This window comes from Tasmannia lanceolata, unplaced genomic scaffold (genome assembly GCF_043159265.1).
Source record: "Tasmannia lanceolata isolate RefF3 unplaced genomic scaffold, GAP_Taslan_0.1 ptg000005l, whole genome shotgun sequence".
In the NCBI taxonomy this organism is placed as follows: domain Eukaryota; kingdom Viridiplantae; phylum Streptophyta; class Magnoliopsida; order Canellales; family Winteraceae; genus Tasmannia; species Tasmannia lanceolata.
In genome coordinates, this window is record NW_027518682.1 from 7,225,656 (window position 1) to 7,250,713 (window position 25,058).

Consider the following 25,058-nt stretch of genomic DNA (forward strand, 5'->3'; position numbering starts at 1 on the left):
TTCACGATTTAGAGTGAATTGAAAGGATTATTAGTAAACCTAGAGGGATATTATCATAAATTGAAGGTCCCATAGTAAGTAAAAATTGAACAAAGCTGGTTCAAGCTATCATTTTTCACGACTAAAAAACTGTAGGAACCTCTAGAAATATTTTTCCTGTCCAAACTTCTCCATAGAATTCCTTTGAGAGTGTCTCCCAACTCTCATCAGTAGAGAAGCAATATGAAAAAATTGCCAATAGGGAATACCAAAATACAAGAATTGTGAACGGGGGACACACTTTTGAAAAATTGTTAGAGAGGGACGAAATGGGGTATCAACGCTCTAAAAGGCGTTTATCAAACTCTCAAAAAGGGGTTATCAACCCTCTTTAACAATTTTTCAAATTCGTGTCCCACATTCAAAATTCTTGTATTTTAGTGTCTCCCATTGGTAATTTTTCCCCACGCATTGTTTGGTTGACACGTGTATGGTCAGGATCGTAGCCTTCCCGCAAATCAATTTACCATTATGATAATCTAGAGGGGCAGATAAGTAAATCTCTCACAGTATATAAATAAAATTATCAGTGGGGTTAAGTCTCATTTCTCAAACGCTCTCTTTCGTCTTTGCGCAAAGGCATTCGATCCTGAGAGCCCCATTCTCCGTTCATCAGGAGTACCAAATCCCTCGTTCCATCTAATCTCTTCATCCACCTCAAGAAACCCTAAAATCGCTAACACAATGCTTCTCTTCTCTTCAACCGTTTCAGATCAGATTCGCTTCCTGTTGCAGAGCGTGAACGATTCCAACTTCGACTCGGTCTTTCGCGAGCTATGTCAGGTATGCCGAGTTTCTTTTCATAAATCCATTAGATCATGTTTTCTCTATTTTTTTTTTTAAATACGTGTTCTCTGCTATTCTCGCTCTTCGTGTTCTCTGCAAACCCTAGATCTTATTTTGTATATCTACTAAGTCCACGAATCAAAATTATCTACTTGATGCACTTCCTGTCTTCCTTAAGTTTCGAAAAAAGTTTTTTTTTTAGTAATCGAAACCGCTATTCAGAGAATTTGTCATCTTTTAGGTTAAGTCGGTCAGTAGGGTTTTTGGCTCTTTTGGAAACTGAATATCTTGTAATGGGATGATTAGTTCTGGAATGGGTAATTTGGACTTACCCTGGACATGTTGTCGGTGCTGATTTTGTTGATATCCTCTTTCTGTTTCCATTCCTCATCTTATTATTTTTTTCATGTTTTCTTAATTGTGGGTTCTATCATCTATGTCTAGTTTCGTATGATAACTCATGCTGTTTATCGAGGCTTTGACATCCTGCATATTCTTGATTTTTTATTTTTCGTCATTAAACTTATTTATGCAAAACGAGTGTTTCTGCACATCATATTTAGCCCCTTTCCGTTTTTTCGTGAAGGCTGGTCTCCACATCTCTGATCTGCTAAACGAGTGTTTCTGCATTCTGAAGCTTAGTCTGGAGTAATGTTTATGGTTCTTTTATACTGCAACTTCAACAGAATTCTGTATTCATTTTCAGATGTTCAAATTTGTTTCATTTTTTTCTGCACAATTTGTTTATAAGGTGGACTGAGTTTTACACTGAGTTTCTAGATCATTTTACTGTTAATTAAATTTGCATTTACTGCACTATATTACTGTGATTTATCCGACATTTTGAATTTATTGCTGAGCCGTGTCCGACACGACACGTCTACATGTGTCGACACTCTTTTGGACACTTTTAAATGTACTGCTACAAGTGTTAGACTTAATGCGGGTGTGTGGACACGTTTTTTTTTTTTTGGAATGGTAACTGAATATATTGAAAAGGGATAGACCGAAAAAAGGCTTCCCGCACCCCCCACTAGGCCAGAATTACACACAGCAAGAAAGGAAAAAATACAAAAAGAAATTAAGGGGGGAGAAAGTCGAAAAGCTCCAGAGACTGCTTGACCACACCCGCTTTAGCCAATCTATCAGCGATTTCATTGGCTGATCGCCTAACATGAAGGAAATCTACCGAGCTACCGACCGATATATCCTTAATTTCATCGAATAAATGAAGAAATCTCCAAGGAGGATTCACTGAACCCTTAAGCCACGTAATGACATTTACGGAGTCTCCTTCCACGATAGTGTTCGCTACCCTCTCGCTTCCTAACATCAGGAATCCTTGGTAAGCGGTTCTGACTTCAGCTTCGGTAGAATCTGTGACACCTATAGGCCCGGAAAAAGCCTGCACAACATCCCCCTCTGAATTCCTTAAGACACCCCCGATCCCAGCTGGACCAGGGTTACCTAAGCTTGATCCGTCAAAATTCAGCTTAGAAAAACCTACTGTAGACACGTTTTTGTGCTATGTCATGTTCTATTTTATTATAATATATATTGGTCGACCTCTTTTAATAATAACTCTTCTTTTATTATAAACTTTTTTTTTGCTCTTCTTTAACTAATATTTGATGTTATATATACTTTCTATTTTAGCCGTATCCTCGTTTCTAAATTTTGGGGGTTTGCCTTGTCCAACATGCCGCAGTGTCCGTGTCGACACAGGTCGACACGCGACACTCGTGTTTGTGTCGACACACGACACTATTGTTTGTGTCCACAAATCATAGCTATATTAGAAGCTGGAAATCACCGTGTGTGGACACGTTTTTTTTTTTTTTGAATGGTAACTGAATATATTGAAAAGGGATAGACCGAAAAAAGGCTTCCCGCACCCCCCACTAGGCCAGAATTACACACAGCAAGAAAGGAAAAAATACAAAAAGAAATTAAGGGGGGAGAAAGTCGAAAAGCTCCAGAGACTGCTTGACCACACCCGCTTTAGCCAATCTATCAGCGATTTCATTGGCTGATCGCCTAACATGAAGGAAATCTACCGAGCAACCGACCGATATATCCTTAATTTCATCGAATAAATGAAGAAATCTCCAAGGAGGATTCACTGAACCCTTAAGCCACGTAATGACATTTACGGAGTCTCCTTCCACGATAGTGTTCGCTACCCTCTCGCTTCCTAACATCAGGAATCCTTGGTAAGCGGTTCTGACTTCAGCTTCGGTAGAATCTGTGACACCTATAGGCCCGGAAAAAGCCTGCACAACATCCCCCTCTGAATTCCTTAAGACACCCCCGATCCCAGCTGGACCAGGGTTACCTAAGCTTGATCCGTCAAAATTCAGCTTAGAAAAACCTACTGTAGACACGTTTTTGTGCTATGTCATGTTCTATTTTATTATAATATATATTGGTCGACCTCTTTTAATAATAACTCTTCTTTTATTATAAACTTTTTTTTTGCTCTTCTTTAACTAATATTTGATGTTATATATACTTTCTATTTTAGCCGTATCCTCGTTTCTAAATTTTGGGGGTTTGCCTTGTCCGACATGCCGCAGTGTCCGTGTCGACACAGGTCGACACGCGACACTCGTGTTTGTGTCGACACACGACACTATTGTTTGTGTCCACAAATCATAGCTATATTAGAAGCTGGAAATCACCGTGAGGGTAACTTACTTTTGTTGTACAAATGAAAAAGAAAACCTTATTAGGTCATAGAAATTGGATAGACCTTGTTTGTTCTGGATTTTGAGAATCGATTGTGAGTCCAAAACAGATTAGCAGAGTCGAAATTAAGGCCATGTTTGTTTTGGATTTTGATAACCAATTGTGAGTCCAAAACTGATATTGAGCTCACAATTAGGTATAATATAAGGCCTGTTTGTTTAGGATTTTGAGAATCAATTGCGAGTCCAAAAATTGAATATTGGACTCAAAATTAAGGCCTGATTTGTTCTGGATGTGTTTGTCCAAACACTGATTATTTGACTAAAAATTAACCATAATTTTGAGTCCACAATAATAAGTTTTGTACTGACAATTGATTCTCAGTATCCTAAGGTCCTGTTCGTTTGAGATTGTGACAACCGATTGTGGTCCCCAAACCAATTATTGGAGTCAAAATTATGTTTAATTCTGAGCCTAATAATCGGTCTGGGCCCACTACCGGTTGTTACAATCTCAAACGAACGGGGCCATATTGTCATTGTTTTTGGTGTTTTCATTTAACTTATGCTCAGCTGAATCATCAAATACTGCCATTCCTTATAAGTGTGACGTTGCATTACCATTTTCATGCTGTATTTGCTAATTTGATCTATTTCTTGTGTGCAGTTTGTTGAGTATGGAAGTGAGGGCAGCGTTTTACTGCTCCAAACTTGCTTAGATCAGGTGGATTTTCATGCTGGGGACATGCAGAACATGCCATTGAGACCAGACCTTCTTGCAGCCATATTTAGATGCTTGATGGACAGACCGAATTTCAGTACAATTTATTGTGAAGCAATAAGAAATAGGGTGATGACCGAAGAGTTTCTTGGCGATCTTTCAAAGGCATTGCATTTGTCAACATCTGAGAAACTTGGTATCGGTCTTGCTTTGTCAGATTCAGAAAATCTGGATTCGAGATTGAGAGGTATGCCGAGTTGCATTATTTGGATATAAGTTTCTCAATGACCTAGTTGTGCTATACCTTTGCTCAATTTATTTTATTCTCTGATTACATCTCTGTTTGTTCGTGTGAAGTTTTGGATTTAACTCTTTTTCTTTACAGGGCAAAACTTTTGCATGGCTCAGATCGAGGAGTTATGTTCAAATCCTGCAACTGTTGTCTCCGATGAGCAAATTCAAAATATTGTTATGTTTCTCTCTCGATCTCACGGCCTTGCCAAGCATGTTGATTCTTTTATAAAGATGCTGTCGTTGTTACAGCTGAGAGAGAGGACCCCATTTGTACTAGCCCCAATGCTGATAGATGATTTATCTGAAATCAGCTCTCTGAGGTTTTTCTCTCTCACTTTTATCATAACCACGCAGTTGACTAAAAATTCTTCATTACTTTGTACTGGTAGAGAAGTCATCCATGTTGTTTATGTTGCAGGCATTTGGATTTATTCTATGAATGCACCAAAAATGATTTTGATGCTGTTCTCGCTGAGATCGAGAAGGAAATGAGCATGGCAGATATTATGAAGGAACTGGGTTATGGATGTACAGTTAATGCTTCAAATTGTAAAGAGATGCTATCTCTTTTTTCACCTCTTAATGAAGTTGCTCTTTCTAGGATACTTGGCACAATTGCACGCACCCATGTTGGTCTCGAGGACAGTCAAAATACATACATAACATTCTGCTCTGCTCTCGGTAGCAGTTCAACTTCTGATTTATCAACTGCTGATTTAACAACTCCTGATTCGTCACGCTTGAACTCTTGGAGTGTTGATGTCCTTGTTGATTCGATTAAACAACTCGTGAGTATTAGAACTTATGTCAAGCTTCCATCTTGTCTTTTTTCCCCCCCTGTTTCTCATTTATTCCTTGCTATTGTAGCAACCTATGTCACAAATATCTCTGATATTTTCAAATTATTGCGTTTTTATAGCAACATTTTTATAAAACGACAAAATCCCAGAATAATCCCTATATTTTAAAAATACAGGGATGTTTTCATTTTTTTTATCATAAAATATCATGATAATATCATGATATTTTTACAATATTTGTATTTTATATTTTTTCTTAAATTGTATATATTATATATATTTTAAAATAATTTCCCGATATAAACCCGAAAAAATAAAAAAATTTAATATATCCCAGATTTTCCCTTGCCGAGAAATTCCTGAGAACGATATTTGTGACATAGGTAGCAACTGTAGGCAAAAAGGACATGGAAAATGTATAATTCATTCTAATTCTGTTTTGCCAAACTTCAGGTTCCTGAAACTGATTGGACATTGGTTATGGAAAATCTGGATCACGAGGAGTTCTACTTTCCTGATGAAGAGGCGTTTTCTTTGTTCATGTCTATTTATTCAAGTGCATGCCAGGTCAGTTTATTGTGTGAACATGTGCCTTTGGACTGTGTTTTCTTTTTGTTGAATCATTATTGAATAAATGGCCATGAATCTGTTTAGGATCCTTTCCCACTCCATGCCATCTGTGGGTCTGTCTGGAAGAATGCTGAAGGCCAGCTATCATTTCTAAGATATGCCATATCTGCACCGCCTGAAATATTTACATTTGCACATTCTTCGAGGCAACTGGTATACTGTTTCACCTATTGTAGATTTCTAGTCAACACTGGTTTGATTGATTGCCGTGGCCAACTGTTATTATTATTTTTTTGAATGATGCCGTGGCCAACTGTTTTACAGTCATATGTTGATGCACTGCATGGAGATCAGCTTCTACATGGTCATGCAAATCATGCATGGCACTGTCTTGATCTTTTAGAGGTATTATGTCAACTAGCTGAGAGGGGCCATGCGAGCTCTGTTCGAAAAATGCTCGAGTTCCCTCTGAAACATTGTCCTGATGTCCTGCTTATTGGGATGGCCCATATTAATGTAAGCTGATCTGTATCTTATTTTTCATAATTTTCATTTTCTAGAAGGCATTTCATGGTGATTAATGAAAGTGGGTTTTATTTCATTGCAGACTGCATTTAACCTCCTCCAGTATGAAGTTTCATCTACTGTATTTCCCATGATAATTGGAAATGCCACTGGAAGTGGCATAATTCATCTTCTCTGGCATGTTAATTCTAGTCTTGTCCTGCGGGGTTTTATGGACATTCACAACACTTTTCCCGACATAATTAGTAGAATTTTAGACATTTGTCAAGAGCTGAAGGTAAATTCTTTCGATATTACTCTTTTATTCAACAGTCATTAATTTTTTCATTTCTGAATAAAGTTTTTTTTTTTTGGTCAAATGATATTCATTTTTTTTGAATGGTGAATGATTTGAACAAATTAAACTCAAATTTTATTGGTCAGAATAGACTTTTGCCTAACTAAGTCAAACTCGATTCACAATTCAAGGGAGGCCTACATCATTGGGTAAATAGACTCTTGCGGTCTTGCCTAACTAAGTCAAACTTGATCCTCACAATTCAAGTGAGGCCTACATCATTGCGTAATTTAGATGTTTTCATAAGGAAGCCCTTTGTAACAACATCCTCTTAAACTTTGTAACAACATCCTCACAATTCAAGTGAGGCCTACATTGCGGGGTAATTTAGATGTTTTCATAAGGAAGCCCTTTGTGACAACATCCTCTTAAACTTTAAAATTACAATTAGATCCCTCCTTTTACATATTCCCAATATTGCCCTTTCATTAGCTACCCTCATTTTTTGCACTTGCAAAATGCCGTGCCAACTTTTTGTTGAGAATAATGTGCAAACATTGCTGAAAAATTACAATATTTCCCTTCGAAATCTCTGTCTCATGCAATCTAGACATATTTCAGGATTGGAGATTTCATCTTTCTCAGGTAAGGGCTTTTTTGGAATTATATAAAAAGCAGGTTCTTAGTTATAATTTCATGGTTTAAGAGGATGTTGCTACCATATAGAAGGTTCACAAGAACTTCATTACGAAAACTTTGTAATTTTATCAAAGTAATTTCTATTAAACAAGTTCTTGCTTATTTTATTTACTATTTTGATTTTTAGATGAAAAAAAAGCTTAGCAATTTTTGAATAAGTTTGCCATCTCATCATCTGATAAGTTGCTTTCAACTACTTGAGGATTGTTGGGATCAACTATGTACAAGTCTCGATCCATATACGTTTTGCTTTAGATATAGGGCTAATGATAGTTGGGAAGTTGTTAGATAGAGGTTGCCTGGATAAAGTGGTGGTAGAAGGGGATTCCCTTAATGTAATCTGTTGGCTCAATGGTTCTCAAAAATACCCTTGGCGATTTGGTCGTCTTTTTAATGAAATGCATGATTGTCATCTTCTTTGTTTTGGTGTTTTTTCTCGTCTTTGCTGCTCTTTATACTTGCTCCTTTTTTGTATCTTACAGATCTTATCGTCAGTATTGGAGATGACTCCATTTACATTCAGTATTAAACTGGCTGTTCTTGCTTCTCGGAAGGAACACTTAAATCTTGATAAATGGTTGACTGAAAATCTGAGCATATATAAAGATGCTTTCTTCGAGGTAACATCTGCTTTCTTTAGTTGTAACATTATGAATGAGCTTTTCATTGAGATGTGCTGCATTTTGTATTCTTTAATGTTTCTTGAGCATAAGAGTCACTCATGAATGATCCTTTATTTTTTCGTTCCAGGATTGCCTCAAGTTCTTGAAAGAAGTTCCTCTTGATGTGGCAAATGATGTAGTGGCTAATCCTTTCCAACATTCTGGTGCTGTTGTGAATCTTTCTCCAGAGACAAGTTCTACTTTTTTCAAGGTTTTGCTGCTACAAGTTTATTGTGCTGTTATTTTGGCGCTGCTGGTGTCCTAAAAGACCACTATACATCTTTTAATGTACATGAATTTGGTAGGTTCTACAAGCCCATTCTGGGCAGCTCATCTCTCGCCAACTTTCTGAGGAATTGAAAAGTTTGCATGCGGCTTCTTTGCATGCTAATACAAGATTACAAGTTGGTGGAGCTACAGATTCATCAACAGCTGATGGCTATCCAGCTGATATTGAGGGTGAAGCTAACTCTTACTTCCATCAAATGTTTTCTGAGCAATTAACCATTGATGCGATGGTTCAAATGCTTGCTCGTTTCAAGGAATCTTCTGAACAAAGGTTGGTGGCTCAACGTAATATGTAGATTATGAAATACTCTTCTAATGTTTGATATTCATCTTTCGTGATCGTAAATTCTCCAATTTTTAAATTTACGCTGTCATTACTGCCTTTCCGCCATTCTAGTAATGCATTTTGTATTGTTGCATCTCCAGACCTGCTCTCCATCATCTTACAACACTATGGATGATCATATATTACTTCTAAGCTAGGATGAAGACATTTTACTTCAAATTTTGGTCTTGACCTTTCACTGTATTATCGATAATGTATCCTTGTAGAGGAAGTATTGCTGGTTGAATTTAATGTTGGATATGTTTCCCTACGTTTAGAAACTCTTTGAGTCAATTATCGGCATGCCCAAGTTGATTTGGTTTTACCTTGGTTGCGTTCTTGTCCGAATCCGAGTTCTTTCTTAACTGTCGGTAAAAAAACTCCATTGACTTGCCTGGGTTAATAAAAAGTTGATTGCGTCAATCATTGACTTGCCCAAATCGATTTCTTTTTACCGCGGCTGAGTTTGCGTCTGAGTCCGAGTTTTTAAACTTTCATATTTCCCACATTTGTAAGGTAGGTAAATCCAAAATTCAAAATCAAATACACTAGCAAAATTTGGAGCTTGACGTATTAATTTAGTATCATGGACGTACATGCTTGATAGATAGGGCATGATTTGGTGGATTCTTTCCACTTTTAGTGTTTTTTTGTTTTGTCCTTGAACAATAGTAGATTGTTTTTATGAATGATAGTGCACTTGTTCGAAAAAGGAAAAAGAAATCAAGAAAGTATTTTGAGAGCTTGTTCTTCTCTACATGATATGTAGAATTTTTCTAGGGAGACCGATGTAGAGATCACGAACTGAAAATAAAGAGGATTACAGCAAGAGATTAAACAAAAGATCAGACCTGGAATCACTCCAGAGCTTTCCTAGGCATTACACTAAAGTTTTCAAAGCTTCACACCTTGAAGAAGAAGTTGTGCTAGAATCCCACTAACAATCTCGATGCATTGCACCAAGGGAACCCTAGGCATTGCACCAAGGGAACCCTAGGCCTTGGATCTTTGGAAAGTAGACTTCACATCCATGATTTGTAAGAATGTATGAAAAAAACTGATTTTCATTCATTCATAGCATCAATAGTCATCATTATTCATCATCACTATTTAAAGAAAAGTGCCATGGGGCTTACAACATATAGAAAGAGAAGAAAGCTCTAAAGCCCTAAAAAAAAACTTAAAACTTTTAGATTAAAATACACTCTATTGACTGTAAAAACTTGCTCCCCACATTTAGACTAAAATACCCTCTATGGATTGCCGGATTAGCAATGGGGTTGCTGGGCGTGGCTGTGGAGGCTGTGGCCTTTGTAATCAAGATCGTGGCTGGTGGCCTGAGGACTGGCGTGGTGCAAGTGCCGGATTCTTGATGACGATGGCGATGGCCGAGTCACCTCCGGCGGAGATGATTTATGTGGAGGGGTTGGAAATGGTAACTGTGGAAAAGGAGGTGGTCGTCAGCGAGGAGGATGCCTGTGATTGGTGGTGGTACGAGTGGAGGTCGCCGGAGATCCGACGATGCTGTTGGGTGGTTGGCTATCGTGCACGGTAAGGGGCGCACGATAGCTCTGGGCTCTTGAGTGGGATTTTTGAAAATCGAATTCGAAATGTGGTAGAGAAGTCTGTGTGATGTGGCAGGTCATGATCTTGACTTGGTGGGCCCCACAATATGGCATTTTTTGTTGGATTCGATACATTTGAGGTTATTGGGTAATGGGTTTTTCTTTTGGGCCGAGAATTCTCCTGGGCAATTCATACTATGTAAATCTGGTGGGACTATTGGTCCCCATTGTAAATTTTACTGGTATGAATATATTTGTCAATTTTCAAAAAAAGAAAGAAAGACTAAAATACCCTCCAATGAGGATTCTACATTCTTCATGTTAACTTACACATTTTCTCTTTAGTTTCCTTAGAACTTTCACTTCCCGCTCCTGCTTCTCACACTTGCTTCTTACTCTGGCTGCTAAACTCAAGGCTGCCCTTTCAAAAATGGGCTAGAAGGGCGCCCCCATTGCCTGCATGTCACTTGCATTTAATGCTCTTTGACTTGCAGCCATTATAAATGAACACTGGTGACGTTAATCCAATGGGGGTGCCCTTTCAGCCCATTTTTGCAAGGTCGCCCCTGAGATTAGCATTCGTCTACATCCATTTGTGTATACATTTATAATTTATGTCATTGGCATGAAATTCTCACTTCAAAGTCAAGTTATACACTCTATAAAACAATCAGGGTTTGGTCATGTAGTTGCATTTATATCTTTTAACATATTGCCGCTCCTGCTTCTCGCTCTTGCTTCTTACTCTGGCTGCTAAAACTCAAGGCCACCCTTTCAAAAATGGGCTAGAAGGGCACCCCCACTTCCTGCATGTCGCCAAAGTGCATTTAATGCTCTTTGACTTGCAGCCATTATAAATGAACACTGGTGACGTTAATCCAATGGGGGTGCCCTTTCAGCCCATTTTTGCAACGTTGCCCCTGAGATTAGCATTCGTCTACATGCATTTGTGTATACATTTATACTTTATGTCATTGGCATGAAATTCTCACTTCAAAGTCAAGTTATACACCCTATAAAACAATCAGGGTTTGATCATGTAGTTGCATTTATATCTTGGAACATATTGCCGCTCCTGCTTCTCGCACTTGCTTCTTACTCTGGCTGCTAAAACTCAAGGCCGCCCTTTCAAAAATGGGCTAGAAGGGCGCCCCCACTTCCTGCATGTCGCCAAAGTGCATTTAATGCTCTTTGACTTGCAGCCATTATAAATGAACACCGGTGACGTTAATCCAATGGGGGTGCCCTTTCAGCCCATTTTTGCAAGGTTGCCCTTGAGATTAGCATTCGTCTACATGCATTTGTGTATACATTTATACTTTATGTCATTGGCATGAAATTCTCACTTCAAAGTCAAGTTATACACCCTATAAAACAATCAGGGTTTGATCATGTAGTTGCATTTATATCTTGGAACATATTGCCGCTCCTGCTTCTCGCACTTGCTTCTTACTCTGGCTGCTAAAACTCAAGGCCGCCCTTTCAAAAATGGGCTAGAAGGGCGCCCCCACTTCCTGCATGTCGCCAAAGTGCATTTAATGCTCTTTGACTTGCAGCCATTATAAATGAACACCGGTGACGTTAATCCAATGGGGGTGCCCTTTCAGCCCATTTTTGCAAGGTTGCCCCTGAGATTAGCATTCGTCTACATGCATTTGTGTATACATTTATACTTTATGTCATTGGCATGAAATTCTCACTTCAAAGTCAAGTTATACACCCTATAAAACAATCAGGGTTTGGTCATGTAGTTGCATTTATATCTTGGAACATATTGCCGCTCCTGCTTCTCGTACTTGCTTCTTACTCTGGCTGCTAAAACTCATGGCCACCCTTCCAAAAATGGGCTAGAAGGGCGCCCCCACTTCCTGCATGTCGCCAAAGTGCATTTAATGCTCTTTGACTTGCAGCCATTTTAAATGAACACTGGTGACGTTAATCCAATGGGGGTGCCCTTTCAGCCCATTTTTGCAAGGTTGCCCCTGAGGTTAGCATTCGTCTACATGCATTTGTGTATACATTTATACTTTATGTCATTGGCATGAAATTCTCACTTCAAAGCCAAGTTATACACCCTATAAAACAATCAGGGTTTGGTCATGTAGTTGCATTTATATCTTCGAACATATTGCCATGGAGAAATTATGTACTTCCTCACCATTTAAAAAAAATAAAATTATTTACTTCCTTGATGATTTATTGCCTAATACTAATTACTTAAGGGTTCCCCTATAAAATTGACAGGGAGCAGTCAATCTTCGGGTGCATGATAGCAAATTTATTTGAAGAGTACAAGTTCTTTCCTAAGTATCCTGAAAGGCAGCTTAAAATTGCTGCTGTTCTCTTTGGTAAGGTTTAATTGTAGTCTTGTTATGGTTATCATATCACTATTTTATCAGTTCAGTTAGTGTTCTTGGGTTTATGAATTCTATTCATACTTCCATTTGTAGTTTTGCTCTTGATATTCACTTCTTTACATATACATACTATTTTTGTTGATTGCATCTATACAATTTATCCCAGCAATCTCTTTTGAGTGACTGATTACGTTTTGATTGAAGAGGCAGTGATTCAGAAACGTTGATAAATTGTTGGGATACACCTTACTGTATATCGAGCTCTGTTTTTTATAAAAGCCGGTATGATACACGTTACTGTATATCGAGCTCTGTTTTTTCTTGTTGTTTTAGTTTGTGCCTTTTTCTTGCGACGTGTGGGTTTTTTCCCGTCCACAGAGTTGCTTCCAAAATCTCGGTCATATTTTTTGGGCGCTTGCCAATATCTATAAGGCGTTAGTGCGTGCCATTTTCTTGCTCTTCAATTCACGGAGTTTCTTGCAACTGTTTCCAAGTTGCTTCCTTCTTGTTCTGTATTATCCATTCTATCCCATGTGAATTATTATTAAAACTGTAGAATCCCAGTTGATACATGAGAAATTATAGCACGGTATTGGCCAATATGAATCGATACAGGCAATCTAGTGTCTTTATTGGCCGATACCGATATACTGTCGGTATTTACTAAGTCTGCCAAATATTGGAAAATATTGTATAATTGTATCAGATTCAATGATACAGTTATGTATCGGCCGATATGTTACTGATATTTCGAGCCATGGTTAGAACCAGTTAGGGCGACCGCTACTGGACTGGATCGTCCTGGCCTGAAAAGCTGGAGAGTTCTACCCTATCCAGTCACAGTCTCCAACACCAAATGTTCATCAGTTCAAGAGAACCACCCCCAGTGGTTGCATTTAATTTTAGTTCCCTTAGAACTTGAATTCAATCTTTGATTTCAAACTTTCAAATTTGTGCTGAAATTTATAGGTCCGTAAAATAAGGCAAGATTTAATTAGCGAAGAGGGTTATGATTAATGGCATGCCTTGTCCACTGAGTTGGTTGTCTCTTTCTGTAGGTCTGTCTTTCCAGTTGTGGTTGTTATCATCTCAAGGCGGACGATCTTTATTAGGAGAATTGCATAGGAATTGGAGTGGTTGACTTGGATCTTGAAGATCTTCGACCCCATGTTTAGGGTTAGAATATAAAGCACTTCTACATGTTCTACCAGTTACACTCCCAAGCAGTTGCACTTCTCTCTGTGCTACCCATTCCTACTAGTTACACTTCCTAGTAGTTGCACTTCTACCAGTTCTTGAACCAAAAACTTCTAACCAGTTTTTGAACCATGGCATCAAGATCGATCGAATTCAGTGCAGGTTTTGGGGTCTCAACGATGGCACTAGATTTGGAATTTGCAGCGGGGTCGTTGAAGATTTTCAGGAACAGGGAGAAGTGGAACTTCTAAGAATGATTGCTGCCATCACCCTTTTCATCTCAAGGATGATATTGAAGCAGGGGTTGCAGTCATTGTAATGGCTATGAAGATGAGTTGTGGCCGAGGAGTTGGATCTTGGAGATTTTGAATCCCATTGTTAGTGTTAGAGAACAAAATAAAGTTTTCTTTTATGGTTCAATTGGGCTTACTTTGTTGTGAAGGATGGTAGGATGGAGGAGTTGTTGGGTGGGACAGAAAAGGCGGCCTGTTTGAGGGACAGCTCTATATATTTTTTGAAAGCTAACCGAAATTCACTAACCCTGTTTGAAAATGAAACTCATGGTAAAAAAGTCGAAAGCACTCCTGCTAGAAATTTAGAAGCGGATAAGGAAGCATTTAGCCTGAATAAAGAAACACCTAGTTAGCCAGCCTGTGCAGTATGATTCCCTTTTTTATGGAGATGGGGAGCACCTGGATGGCTTGAACGTGACACTAGAAAGAAGAAAATCTCGAAAGAGCCACTCAACCCTTTAAATTGAAGCTTTCTCTTTATCAAAGCTTTCTCTTTAGCCACCAAACGGCATTTTAGGGTCATCTTTAATACGGAAAGACATATTGGAGGGCAACAACCAGCAACTTTCACAAGCATTTTGTTGGTTCTAGAAATTGATATAGCGTAAATGCAACTTAGCCCTAAAATAACAGAACCCCCTCTAAGCTAACTGGCCTTTTGTTGCCTTCGTTGGTCGATCGAAATGTATATTTTGGGTAACTATGCAGAGATGGTAATGAGTAATCATGAACTTATTCCATTCAAATGAAATAAAATAGAGTAAAATCTTGCACTCTCATGATGGGCCACTAGGGGAGAAAATCGAATCCCAGTCCGACCTTGTTTATGGCCATTACGGAAGAAAATAAAATCCCAGTCTGTCCTTGTTTCCCACAAAGAAAATCGTAGCAAGCATGTTTACGATGATGCTGATGTTTTTGGTTTTCAGTTGAAGAATTTCTATTTCAGATTCTGCTGCAGGGCTCTTTCAAGATATTTATATATTTGAAATGTCACTAGATGTCACTATTGCTTACTTCTTCTTCGAACAAATTTGACAGAGTAACATTTCAACAAGAGATCAAAAAAAATAAAAATATGAAGAGTAAACTCAGAGATGGGAAGATACTGCCTTTTGAGCACTGTATTATTTTTTAGTGGGGCATATTGGGGGGTATGATGTGGTTATCGATGCTTTTCTTGACTAAATTTTTTGGTGCAACTCATATTCCAGTGTATACTGTATAGCACCCACATGTCCGAGGATACCCTCTTGCATGCATTTTTGTATCCTTTAAGTAGCCATGTCCTCGTTTCCTAAGTTTTGGTTTTTGCCAATCTTACGCATTGTGCCCCTGCACTCCCACACTAGTACTCACTCTGATCACATGTTCATGCTCATGCTGTTACTTATAATAGAAATATATAATAGGTGGATGTCTTTCATTGCATATATTCTCTCTAGTGAGTTTAAGGTTTTCTACAGTAGGCAGGGATTTATCTGTGCCTTCCATCTCACTAATAGCAGACTTCCTCTGTATTGAGGGGATTCCTTGTAGGCCTTCATCTGCTTTCTTAGACTGAGATTACTGTCTTGATGTGCTGAACTTTTCAATGGATTTTCTGTCATTGTTATCTTAATTCTCTAAATATCTTTCTTTTGAAGCAACTTTTCTCCCGTGACGTAACGCTAATGTCTGCAATAGTCTTTTTGGGAAGAACGTTCATTTTCATAATTTTACTTCTTACATTGTGCTTCTCGAATTCTTCTGCAGGCTCCCTTATAAAGCATCAGCTTGTGACCCATCTCACTCTTGGTATTGCCTTGCGTGGTGTTCTGGATGCATTGCGAAAATCTGTTGATTCAAAAGTTAGTATTGATCGTTTATAAGTTTCCCTTTTATAAGTTTTATCACATGACATTTTTACCAACTCTCTTCTTTTCAGATGTTCTTGTTTGGGGCCAAGGCTTTGGAGCAGTTTGTGGACCGATTGGTAGAGTGGCCACAGTATTGTAATCATATTTTGCAAATATCTCATTTGCGTGGCACCCATGCTGACCTAGTTGCTTTCATCGAGCGAGCTCTTGCACGCATTTCTTCTGGCCAGTCAGAAGCAAATGGGGGAAACAGTGCCCCTACTGATCAGCACCAGGGTTCTACTCCGCAGGCTACCGTGGAAAACATGGAGGTATGATTTGGACTGTTTTTTTTTGCTGAGGTTGGATCCTTTAAAACAATTCATGGGGCTGTCAATCATGAATGGAAAGAGGATAGAAGGGGACATTAGTTTTTCAGTACACAAATCAGTAGTCCTATGAAGATCTTCCCTGATGACCTTGCTCAACTTTTTTGCGCATTGCATTGTGAAATTGCTGATTCGAATATATTCCTTGTTGATACTCCATATAGTAGTGAATATATGATTTTCCCTACTGCCATTCTTTTTTAACTAATTATCACTTGATGGATAAGATTTGTTATTTAATCATGTCCATTGAAAGTTTGTAAAAATCATGGAAGTTTATGGAAGTCCAAGCAAACAATGGATGTTTAAGATGAAACTTTAGGAAATTCTAGATTAAGCACAAGTACACACTTAGAAACCATCACATAAGCAAGACAACCATGGTTTAACGATGGATATTTAAGATGAAACTTTAAGTTTGTGCATGTTCAATTATAATAGTGAAGTCCTAAGTTCGGATTTCTTTTCCGTGGTGACTTGTTCATTGTGCTATATTAGCTTTGCTGTTTTGGTGTGTAATTTACTCGTTGGGTTTGTTCTCAGGCATCTGAAGCTTCATGGCAGTTAATGGGTTCCGGCGCCATACAGTCTGGGCAACAGCTTTCTTCTCCACTGCAGCCGCAACAGAGGCATCAAGGTTTTATGGATGACAGGCATAAAGCTTCTACAACTTCTATTAGCTACATGAAGCCGCTCCTATCTTCTACTGGGCAACCTTCTCTGGGCTCCACCCATACTGATTTAATCAGCACTCAGAAGGTACACCGTACATGAACAAATTTAATAGCAAGTGATGTGTAAACTTGACTGTATTGTTTATATCTTTCGTGGTTTCCATCTTAATTCTTCTATGTTGCGCTCTTGTCTGTGTAGGCAACTGCCTCACAGGCCTTGCAAATTGTGCCTTCCCTGCATCCTGCTAGTGGGCCCACAACTACTGCGTCACCCTCTCCTGGTTTTCTCCGTCCTTCTCGAGGAATAACATCTGGTAATCTACCACAATTTCTGTTGGTTAAATTGTGGCTTATGTGCTGGTTTGTTCCAAAGATTGCTGTCTTAAATTTGCATCCCGCTCCTTATTTTGTTTTTACTAGGTATGCCTAGACAGCACTCATATAACACAGGTTTTGGTTCTGCTTTGAACATTGAGACACTAGTCGCAGCTGCTGAAAGAAGGGATACTCCTATAGAGGTATTTAATGCAATTTCTTCTCTGTACTTTGTGCTTACCCTGTTGCTTTTGTGCCTTATATCCATATATGTTGACAAATTTATATTTGAGGTATTTTAAACTGAAGGGCACCCTTGCAGAAATGGGGTGAAAGGGCGCCCCCATTGGCTGCAAGGGGTGGTCATGCATTTAATGCACTTGACTTTTAGTTATTATAAATGCATGACCGCTCCTTGCAGCTAAAGGGGGCGCACTTTCACCCCGTTTCTGCAAGGGGGACTTTCAGTTTAAAATACCTCTTTATATTTTCACTTCTCATCTGCAGGATGCAACTTTGTATTTTGTGCTTACCTTGTTGCTATTGCGTCGTACCTCCACTATATGTTTACAAATTTATATTTTCACTTCTTATCTGCAGGCTCCTGCATCAGAGATTCAGGATAAGATATTATTTATGATTAATAATATTTCAGTTACAAATCTAGATGCCAAGGCAAAAGAGTTTACTGAACTCCTGAAAGAGCAATACTATCCATGGTTTGCTCAGTATATGGTGATGAAAAGGTGAGACAATGTTGACAATGGGCTTACACAGGTTCTCCTATTTTAAAGGTTTTGGTTGTCCTGTCTAGCTAATACAAACTTTACTTTTTGACAGAGCAAGCATTGAGCCAAATTTTCATGACTTGTACTTGAAGTTCATTGACAAGGTTAATTCAAGGGAGTTGAATAAAGAAATTGTGAAAGCTACTTACGAGAATTGCAAGGTGTCTTCGCTAAATTTACATATACTATACCCTGACCATTATTATTTTATCAATGAATTCTTTTGTTAGCTTTTATTTTATTTTTTCTTTCAGGTTCTTTTAAGATCAGAGCTCATAAAATCAAGTTCAGAAGAGCGTTCCTTACTAAAAAATCTGGGAAGTTGGCTTGGGAAATTCACAATTGGCAGGAATCAAGCATTAAGGGCCCGCGAAATAGATCCTAAAGTTTTAATAATTGAGGTATTTTCCATGTGCATCTGGTACAGTACTTATGTACCTAATGATTGTCTTGAAACTTCATGCGGTCATTGGGCTTGGCCTTGTTTGGAGCTTTCAGTTCAAACTTGTTTCAAATTTTGGGAGTGGATGATCGACTTGAGTGATTTTTAATAGTACTGGGAAGTTCAATTATTTTCTTTATAAAACTGATGAGGCTTACATTGACTCGGTCAAGTTACACTTAAAAATTGAAAGACCGAATTCTGAGTTGCGTTCGGTTTACTAGAGTCAGTGTTGTTAAAGTGGCCAGGCACTTGCCTAGCATTTCTTTCGAAAATGAGTTTTAATCTTCAAGGCCCATTTTTTATTTATAAATATAGTAGTTTCAGGATGGGTACTCGGTTGACGCTGTCATAACTCAGGAGAGTCAAAGGAGTTTTTATTGACTTTGTAGGTCAAAATGTGTAACATGGTGTCGGCGACAAAATGCGGCCAAGGCGAAGGGAGTTGACTCGGGGTAGTCCACGATGTCGGAGGGAGTTTTAAAACTACTCATAGTTTATATAAATATTTATGGATCTATTAATAAAATATTTTGACCAAGAAGTATTGTGGCTTAAAATACCATTTTAATCCAATAAACTACATTTAAATTGATTAAAACTGTAGAGACACATAATCATTCAAAGAATCATGATAATAATTAAAAATAAGCATACCCATCAAGGAATCAAACAAAAACAATTCCAATTCTAGAAAAGCTAGAGCAACTAAGCATCTTCCATTTAATGGACCATTCAAATTATGAAATTATGTAAAAGTCAAGCATCCATAAGTCAATGACCCATCAAACCATCCATGCAATCATTTCGTAAAAATTCAACTATGACAACACCAAAAGAAAGCCACTTAGTGCTTGGGAACACCTGTGGAAGAATGAAACTGAAAGCAAAGAGGTTCGAGGAATTCAAGAAAAGAGGGCTTCTCACCAATGCTAGGGGGTCTTGGCTTTTGTTGTTTTTGGGTTGGGTTTTGTTTTACCCTCTACTAATCTGTCTGTTCCCATATTGAATAACAAAGGACCCAATACCCTTACTTGAGTTGCTGTTGGTGACATGTAATGTAGGTGAACCTAGGTGCCTTTTCAGGCGCTTAGATGGAGCCTAGGCACTTGCTTATATATTTTCTCCAACTGAGGGGCTTGCCTAGGAGAGACCCCCTTGACAGACGTGAGGTGCTTGCCTATTGGAGCACCTTGGACACCTTTGACTACATTTTACTTAGAATCTGACGCACTGGATCTGGAGTTGTCAATTCCTATTTGCTCTGCAATTCTTTTATCCTATTTTAAGTTTCTTTCTGGATCCGTATTTGATCATTTTCAAAATCATGTTCTTTGCAAATTTGACAGCTTTTATCTTGGTTCACGTAAAGCTTAAGATGCTAGTTAATCTGGGATGGAAGTTCATAAACAGTTGGGACGTCAGATGAAGGTGCGGACTGAATAGCACTATTCATCTCCCTCTTCTCATATGATGGTTATCTTCATTCGGCCCTTCTACCTTTCCATTTACATATCCCAACTTGTCCGCTTTTCAATAAAGATCTTTCGGCCCTTTTACCTTTCCATTTACATATCCCAGCTTGTCCACCTTTCAATAAAGATCTTTGCTCAGGACCGTTATATATAGTTTGTTCTGTTTAACTTAACAAAGGTAATATGGACTCTATGCTTGTCTCTGATATGTTTCGGTATTGGTCATGGAATTGTTAAACGGCATCTCTTAAGCTGTCCAGTTGATAATGACACAAACATTACTTCTTCCGTGTTTAACAACTTCCAAAGATACCATTCAAAAAAAAAAAAAAAAAACCCTCCAAAGATCCAAAAATCAATGGCCTGGTTCTGATCAGTTCATAAAAATCAATTCTAAGTTCAAAAAAGTGGTTGCCGTCTTTCCTCCATAAAAGTCGTCACCTCCATTTCATTTTGTCCTAGAATTGAGCCAAAGTAAAGTGATGTTTTTCTATGGCTAGTTCAACAAATCCAAGGGAAAATCCTTTCCTCTTCTACTCATCCCTAAATCAACTCTAGGAAAGATCTGAATTTTATTTTACTTTATTCTTTATTGGTTAAAATGCTATTTGACCCTATCATACTCATAGCAAAAAAAAAAAAAAAAAGGATGATAAATGATCCTTTACCAGATGGATTATTCGTTGCTAATCAACGTCAGCCTCATCCGTTGTAATTGCTGATGTCATGATGCGTTGTACGGTACCACTTTGTCATCTCCCCCCAATCAAGACCTCAAACTATGCATCTCAAGGAATCAAGTCTTTAAATTTTAGAAAGGACAAGAGAAAAAAGCCCTACATTGAGCTATGACACCAAGTTGAAATGACAAATGGAGAAAAAAGACAGAATATGCAAATAGGTATCTTACCTCTCTCTGTCTCTCTTATAGTTTTACTAGTTAAAATGAGCACACAACCTTATAATCAAAGGATGTAAATATCCCAAGAAATCAGTAATGATCGAAGTATCCATAGCTAACATACATATGCAGAACTGATCCATCGATACATACGGTATTGATTGCAGTATCCCTACGAAATTTATAACTAATATTGCCGTATCAGACGTGTATGTGGTACATATTTGTGACCTTTTATGAACTGTCTCGGTGTCAGTTTGGCGTATTAGACACTGATATGCTTATGCAACATTCAGAAGAAACCATATTTGGGTATGCTCCCGAGTCCCAATGTGTCTTTATCCTGTGCGTCATTGGCTGCAATAAGTGCATATTGTAGTTGCGACCAAGGATTCAAAGTTCGGTTTCGGTAGGGTCCCCACTGAAACTTTAAAAAAAAAAATAAATTTTAGGTCGACCCAATTTCGGCCGAAATCTATGCCAAAATCCGAAATTTCAAAATTGCGACAATCATTGAGTCAATAGATCATCTTGAAGAACAATTGGTCAATCAGGGATTTACTATAACTGCAAAGGACAAATGACAGAATGCACTGTGACAGGACTCTTATTTGTTTTAAATCTTTGAAATCCTTTCAAGGAAGTGCTGATTGATAAATCTTCTAATTATGTTTTCACCAGTAATGTGTTTTTATGTTTTTGTCTGACAGGCATACGAAAAGGGATTGATGATTGCTGTAATTCCATTTACCTCAAAGGTGTAGCCATCTTGAAGATTTCATCTATTTTCTCTCTCAAGTTCCTTTGCCACCGTGTTTTTAATTTGCTGATATTTTCTGCAGATTTTAGAACCATGCCAATGCAGTCTAGCTTATCAGCCTCCCAATCCCTGGACTATGGGAATCCTTGGGTTACTTGCTGAGATTTATGCACTGCCAAACCTTAAAATGAACCTAAAATTTGACATTGAGGTATGTGGATGATGTTCTTGGTTCTTTCTCAATCTATTTCTAGTTCTTTCTCTGTTTTTTGCTTGCTGTTCGATTAGTGCTACTTATTAGATACATTTTATCATTAGCTTCCTTCTCGTCGCATTTTAGGTCCTCTTTAAAAATCTTGGTGTGGATATGAAAGATGTAAAACCAACGTCCCTTCTCAAAGAGCGGGTTAGGGAAATTGAAGGAAATCCTGATTTTTCCAATAAAGACAATAGTATATCCCAGCCCCAAATGGTTGCTGAAGTTAACTCGGGAATGATGTCTACATTAAGTCTAGTTGAGCTGCAACCTGAGGTCACCAATCCGTCTCACCCCACTGGCCATCCAAATGTATTGGCCCAGGTCTGTATTTGTTTTGGTCTGGATCCTAATTCTTCATGGTATTTTACTACTATGTTGAATGCGAATGTGTTTGTGGTTGCAGTACGCTGCACCTCTTCATCTTGCATCAAGTCCATTTGGGGAGGATGACAAGATGGGAACCTTAAACTTGTCCGAAGGCCTTCCTTCTAGTCAGGGACACTCACAAGTTGCTCCATCTCCGTCACCATTTTCTGTTAGCCAGGTTTTGTTGGACACCATGCTTTATCACTGGTTTATTTTTAATGCGATTGATTTACATGTTTTGGTGAACATCTAATGATAGTGTTTTCTGCAGCTTCCAACACCATTCCCCAATATTGGATCTGATGTTGTTGTTAACTCAAGGCTTAATGCCTTGGGCCTGCAGTCGCAATTCCGGAGGTTTGGAATTTATTTGCAATCATCTGTTTTTAACTGAGTCAATCCTTTCATAATTGCTTGATAGATCTTAGCATCGAGTTATTTATTACAGAATCCTTCCCACGGCCATGGAGAGGGCCATCAAGGAGATAATATCACCTGTTGTTACACGCAGTGCCACTATAGCATGCCGTACGACTAGGGAACTTGTACTGAAGGTTCATTACTTATTACATTTATCTCCCCTTTATTTTGTCTGATCGTTTTTATTTTGGATGCTAATCTTTCTAACCGCACCAATGGGAATGGTAGGATTTTGCTATGGAATCGGACGAAAATCGCATATATAATGCTGCACACTTAATGGTGGCGAGTCTAGCGGATAGTTTAGCTCATGTGACATGCAAGGTTTCTTCGTTCACCCATTGATGTTTGTTATAGTTCCAGCAAAATAAATGTTTGCCCGAAATGTTAGGTTATGACTTACATATTCATATGAATGCCCCTTTTAGAATTTCCAAAGTTTCTTTTGTGTGGTCTCTTATATTTGGAAATAATGTGGTTGTTGCGGGTATTGTTAGGAACCTCTCCGTGTTGCCATGTCAACACACTTGCGGAGTTTGCTTCAATCGTTGAGTGTTGCTAGCGAATTTCTTGACCAGGCTGTGCAGCTTGTTACGAATGATAATCTTGATCTGGGTTGTGCATTGATTGAAAAAGCTGCAGTTGAGAAGGTAGGCTTACTTTTTCCTTTATCTTATGAGCATGTTTCTTATGCTGCTGTGCAGTAATCTTGAGATCACTAAGAAAACAGCCTACACGGTGTTAACTATTTTTTATTAAATTTTTCCTAGGAATTGAAGTTGTAATGGAGTTTGATGTATAATTTTATGAATTTAATATAAATCCAATACATCTTTATGAAAGCAACCAACAAAAGGAGGAGCTCATAGTCGTCATAATATTTGAAAAAAAAAAGTTTCTAGGAGAACCATACCATTTACACAGTTTCTTTATTAAATCAACAAACCAATTTAATAGGAGAAGTTTATGGTCCTAATTAATCTTGAAAAAATTATATCATTCTGAGATAACTGTTTACCATTCACACAGATAGTTGTATGATTCATCATATATCCTCCTTCTTCTATCTGTTTTTTTGAAATGATTTTCTGAATTTGAATTGGGTTTTCTATGCTTTGATTTGAATTGTGGGATTCAACCCATGAAATGCAAGACGATTCAAGTACTGGCTGCATTGTACTGAATCATTGTAATTCTTTGCTCTTGTTTACTTTGGAGGGTCTTGATGATATGTTTCGGCCTATTATGGCAGGCACTGCAATCTATTGATGGAGATATAGCTCCGATCGTTTCTTTTAGAAGGAAGCAGAGAGATGGGGTTGGTTCTTCATTTTATGATGCCAGTACTTACACACAAAGCCCTTTTGCGCGTGTACCAGAGGCACTTCGACCCAAGCCTGGTCGCTTGTCTATTGCCCAACAGCGAGTTTATGAGGTTTGCTGCTTTCCATATGATTTATTGTTAGTTCTGTTTAAATGACATTTAGGCCCTTTTTGTTTTAGATTATGACAACCTATTATGGAGTCCCCAACTGATTACTGAACCGAATATTGCTCTAAATTTGAGTCCAATAATCGGTTGGGGATCCACAATCAGTTGTCATAATCTAAAACAAGCAGGACATTAATCCTTTCCCTTTTAATCTATTGTATCGTTGTTTTATCAGGATTTTGTCAGGTTTCCATGGCAAAATCAGTCAAGCCAGAGTTCAAATGCTGTGCCTGCTGGTTCATCTGGTGGTCCTGTTAATTCTGGTCTGTCTCGTGTTTATGGCTCTAATTCTGGGCAGCTAAACTCAAGCATCTACTCAGCTGCACAAGTGGCTCCAGGATTCAGTACAGTTCCACAGCCATTAGATCTGATTTCTGAAGACATGGACCCTGGTTCAGGACAACTTCTTAGGTTATATTTCTTAGGCTTTTAAATATTTCCATTGCCTACAGTATACAGTATACACCCAAAATATCTATGGATTTTAAATACTAATCCACCTGCAACCCTTTACAGTGCCTCAATGCATGTTGGGGCCTCAGATGGTGTTATCCAGCAAGGCACAGATATCAATTCTGCTGTCCCTTCCGCCACTGAACTGCATTCGATGGAACCCTCTAGTGCTGTGAAAGTGAGGAAAAATGCCATCTGTGTAGTTTGATAGTAATTGATTACCTAATTCCCTTCCTATTGACATGCTTTTATTTGGTTTGGTGTAAGGAGTTGGGAACTGGTATACAACCATCACCTACAACTGCTGGTATGGTGGGAAGTGGCATATCAGAACCTCTATTGACGACAGGCGAAGCATTGGACAAGTACCAGATCTTAGCACAGAAGGTAACAATTGCCCC

General features: G+C 38.4%; 1 protein-coding gene across 1 annotated transcript in view; it reads left to right on the forward strand.

Moving 5' to 3' along the window:
- The first annotated feature begins 578 nt into the window (after positions 1-578).
- Positions 579-25,058, forward strand: part of LOC143877309 (transcription regulator) — a 38,576-nt gene continuing 14,096 nt past the window's right edge. The window contains exons 1-32 of the mRNA XM_077379304.1: positions 579-822; positions 4,180-4,480; positions 4,619-4,847; positions 4,946-5,315; positions 5,781-5,894; positions 5,982-6,110; positions 6,222-6,413; positions 6,505-6,699; positions 7,881-8,018; positions 8,149-8,271; positions 8,366-8,619; positions 12,483-12,586; positions 15,841-15,935; positions 16,013-16,255; positions 16,856-17,071; positions 17,186-17,300; positions 17,407-17,504; positions 17,902-18,047; positions 18,142-18,250; positions 18,344-18,490; positions 21,618-21,665; positions 21,750-21,878; positions 22,008-22,247; positions 22,330-22,470; positions 22,564-22,649; positions 22,741-22,846; positions 22,941-23,036; positions 23,210-23,362; positions 23,965-24,147; positions 24,380-24,615; positions 24,721-24,835; positions 24,925-25,044. Of these exons, the coding sequence (XP_077235419.1) occupies positions 724-822; positions 4,180-4,480; positions 4,619-4,847; positions 4,946-5,315; positions 5,781-5,894; positions 5,982-6,110; positions 6,222-6,413; positions 6,505-6,699; positions 7,881-8,018; positions 8,149-8,271; positions 8,366-8,619; positions 12,483-12,586; positions 15,841-15,935; positions 16,013-16,255; positions 16,856-17,071; positions 17,186-17,300; positions 17,407-17,504; positions 17,902-18,047; positions 18,142-18,250; positions 18,344-18,490; positions 21,618-21,665; positions 21,750-21,878; positions 22,008-22,247; positions 22,330-22,470; positions 22,564-22,649; positions 22,741-22,846; positions 22,941-23,036; positions 23,210-23,362; positions 23,965-24,147; positions 24,380-24,615; positions 24,721-24,835; positions 24,925-25,044 (5,070 nt within the window). The 5' untranslated portion in view covers positions 579-723. The remainder of the gene's footprint in view (positions 823-4,179; positions 4,481-4,618; positions 4,848-4,945; positions 5,316-5,780; positions 5,895-5,981; positions 6,111-6,221; positions 6,414-6,504; positions 6,700-7,880; positions 8,019-8,148; positions 8,272-8,365; positions 8,620-12,482; positions 12,587-15,840; positions 15,936-16,012; positions 16,256-16,855; positions 17,072-17,185; positions 17,301-17,406; positions 17,505-17,901; positions 18,048-18,141; positions 18,251-18,343; positions 18,491-21,617; positions 21,666-21,749; positions 21,879-22,007; positions 22,248-22,329; positions 22,471-22,563; positions 22,650-22,740; positions 22,847-22,940; positions 23,037-23,209; positions 23,363-23,964; positions 24,148-24,379; positions 24,616-24,720; positions 24,836-24,924; positions 25,045-25,058) is intronic.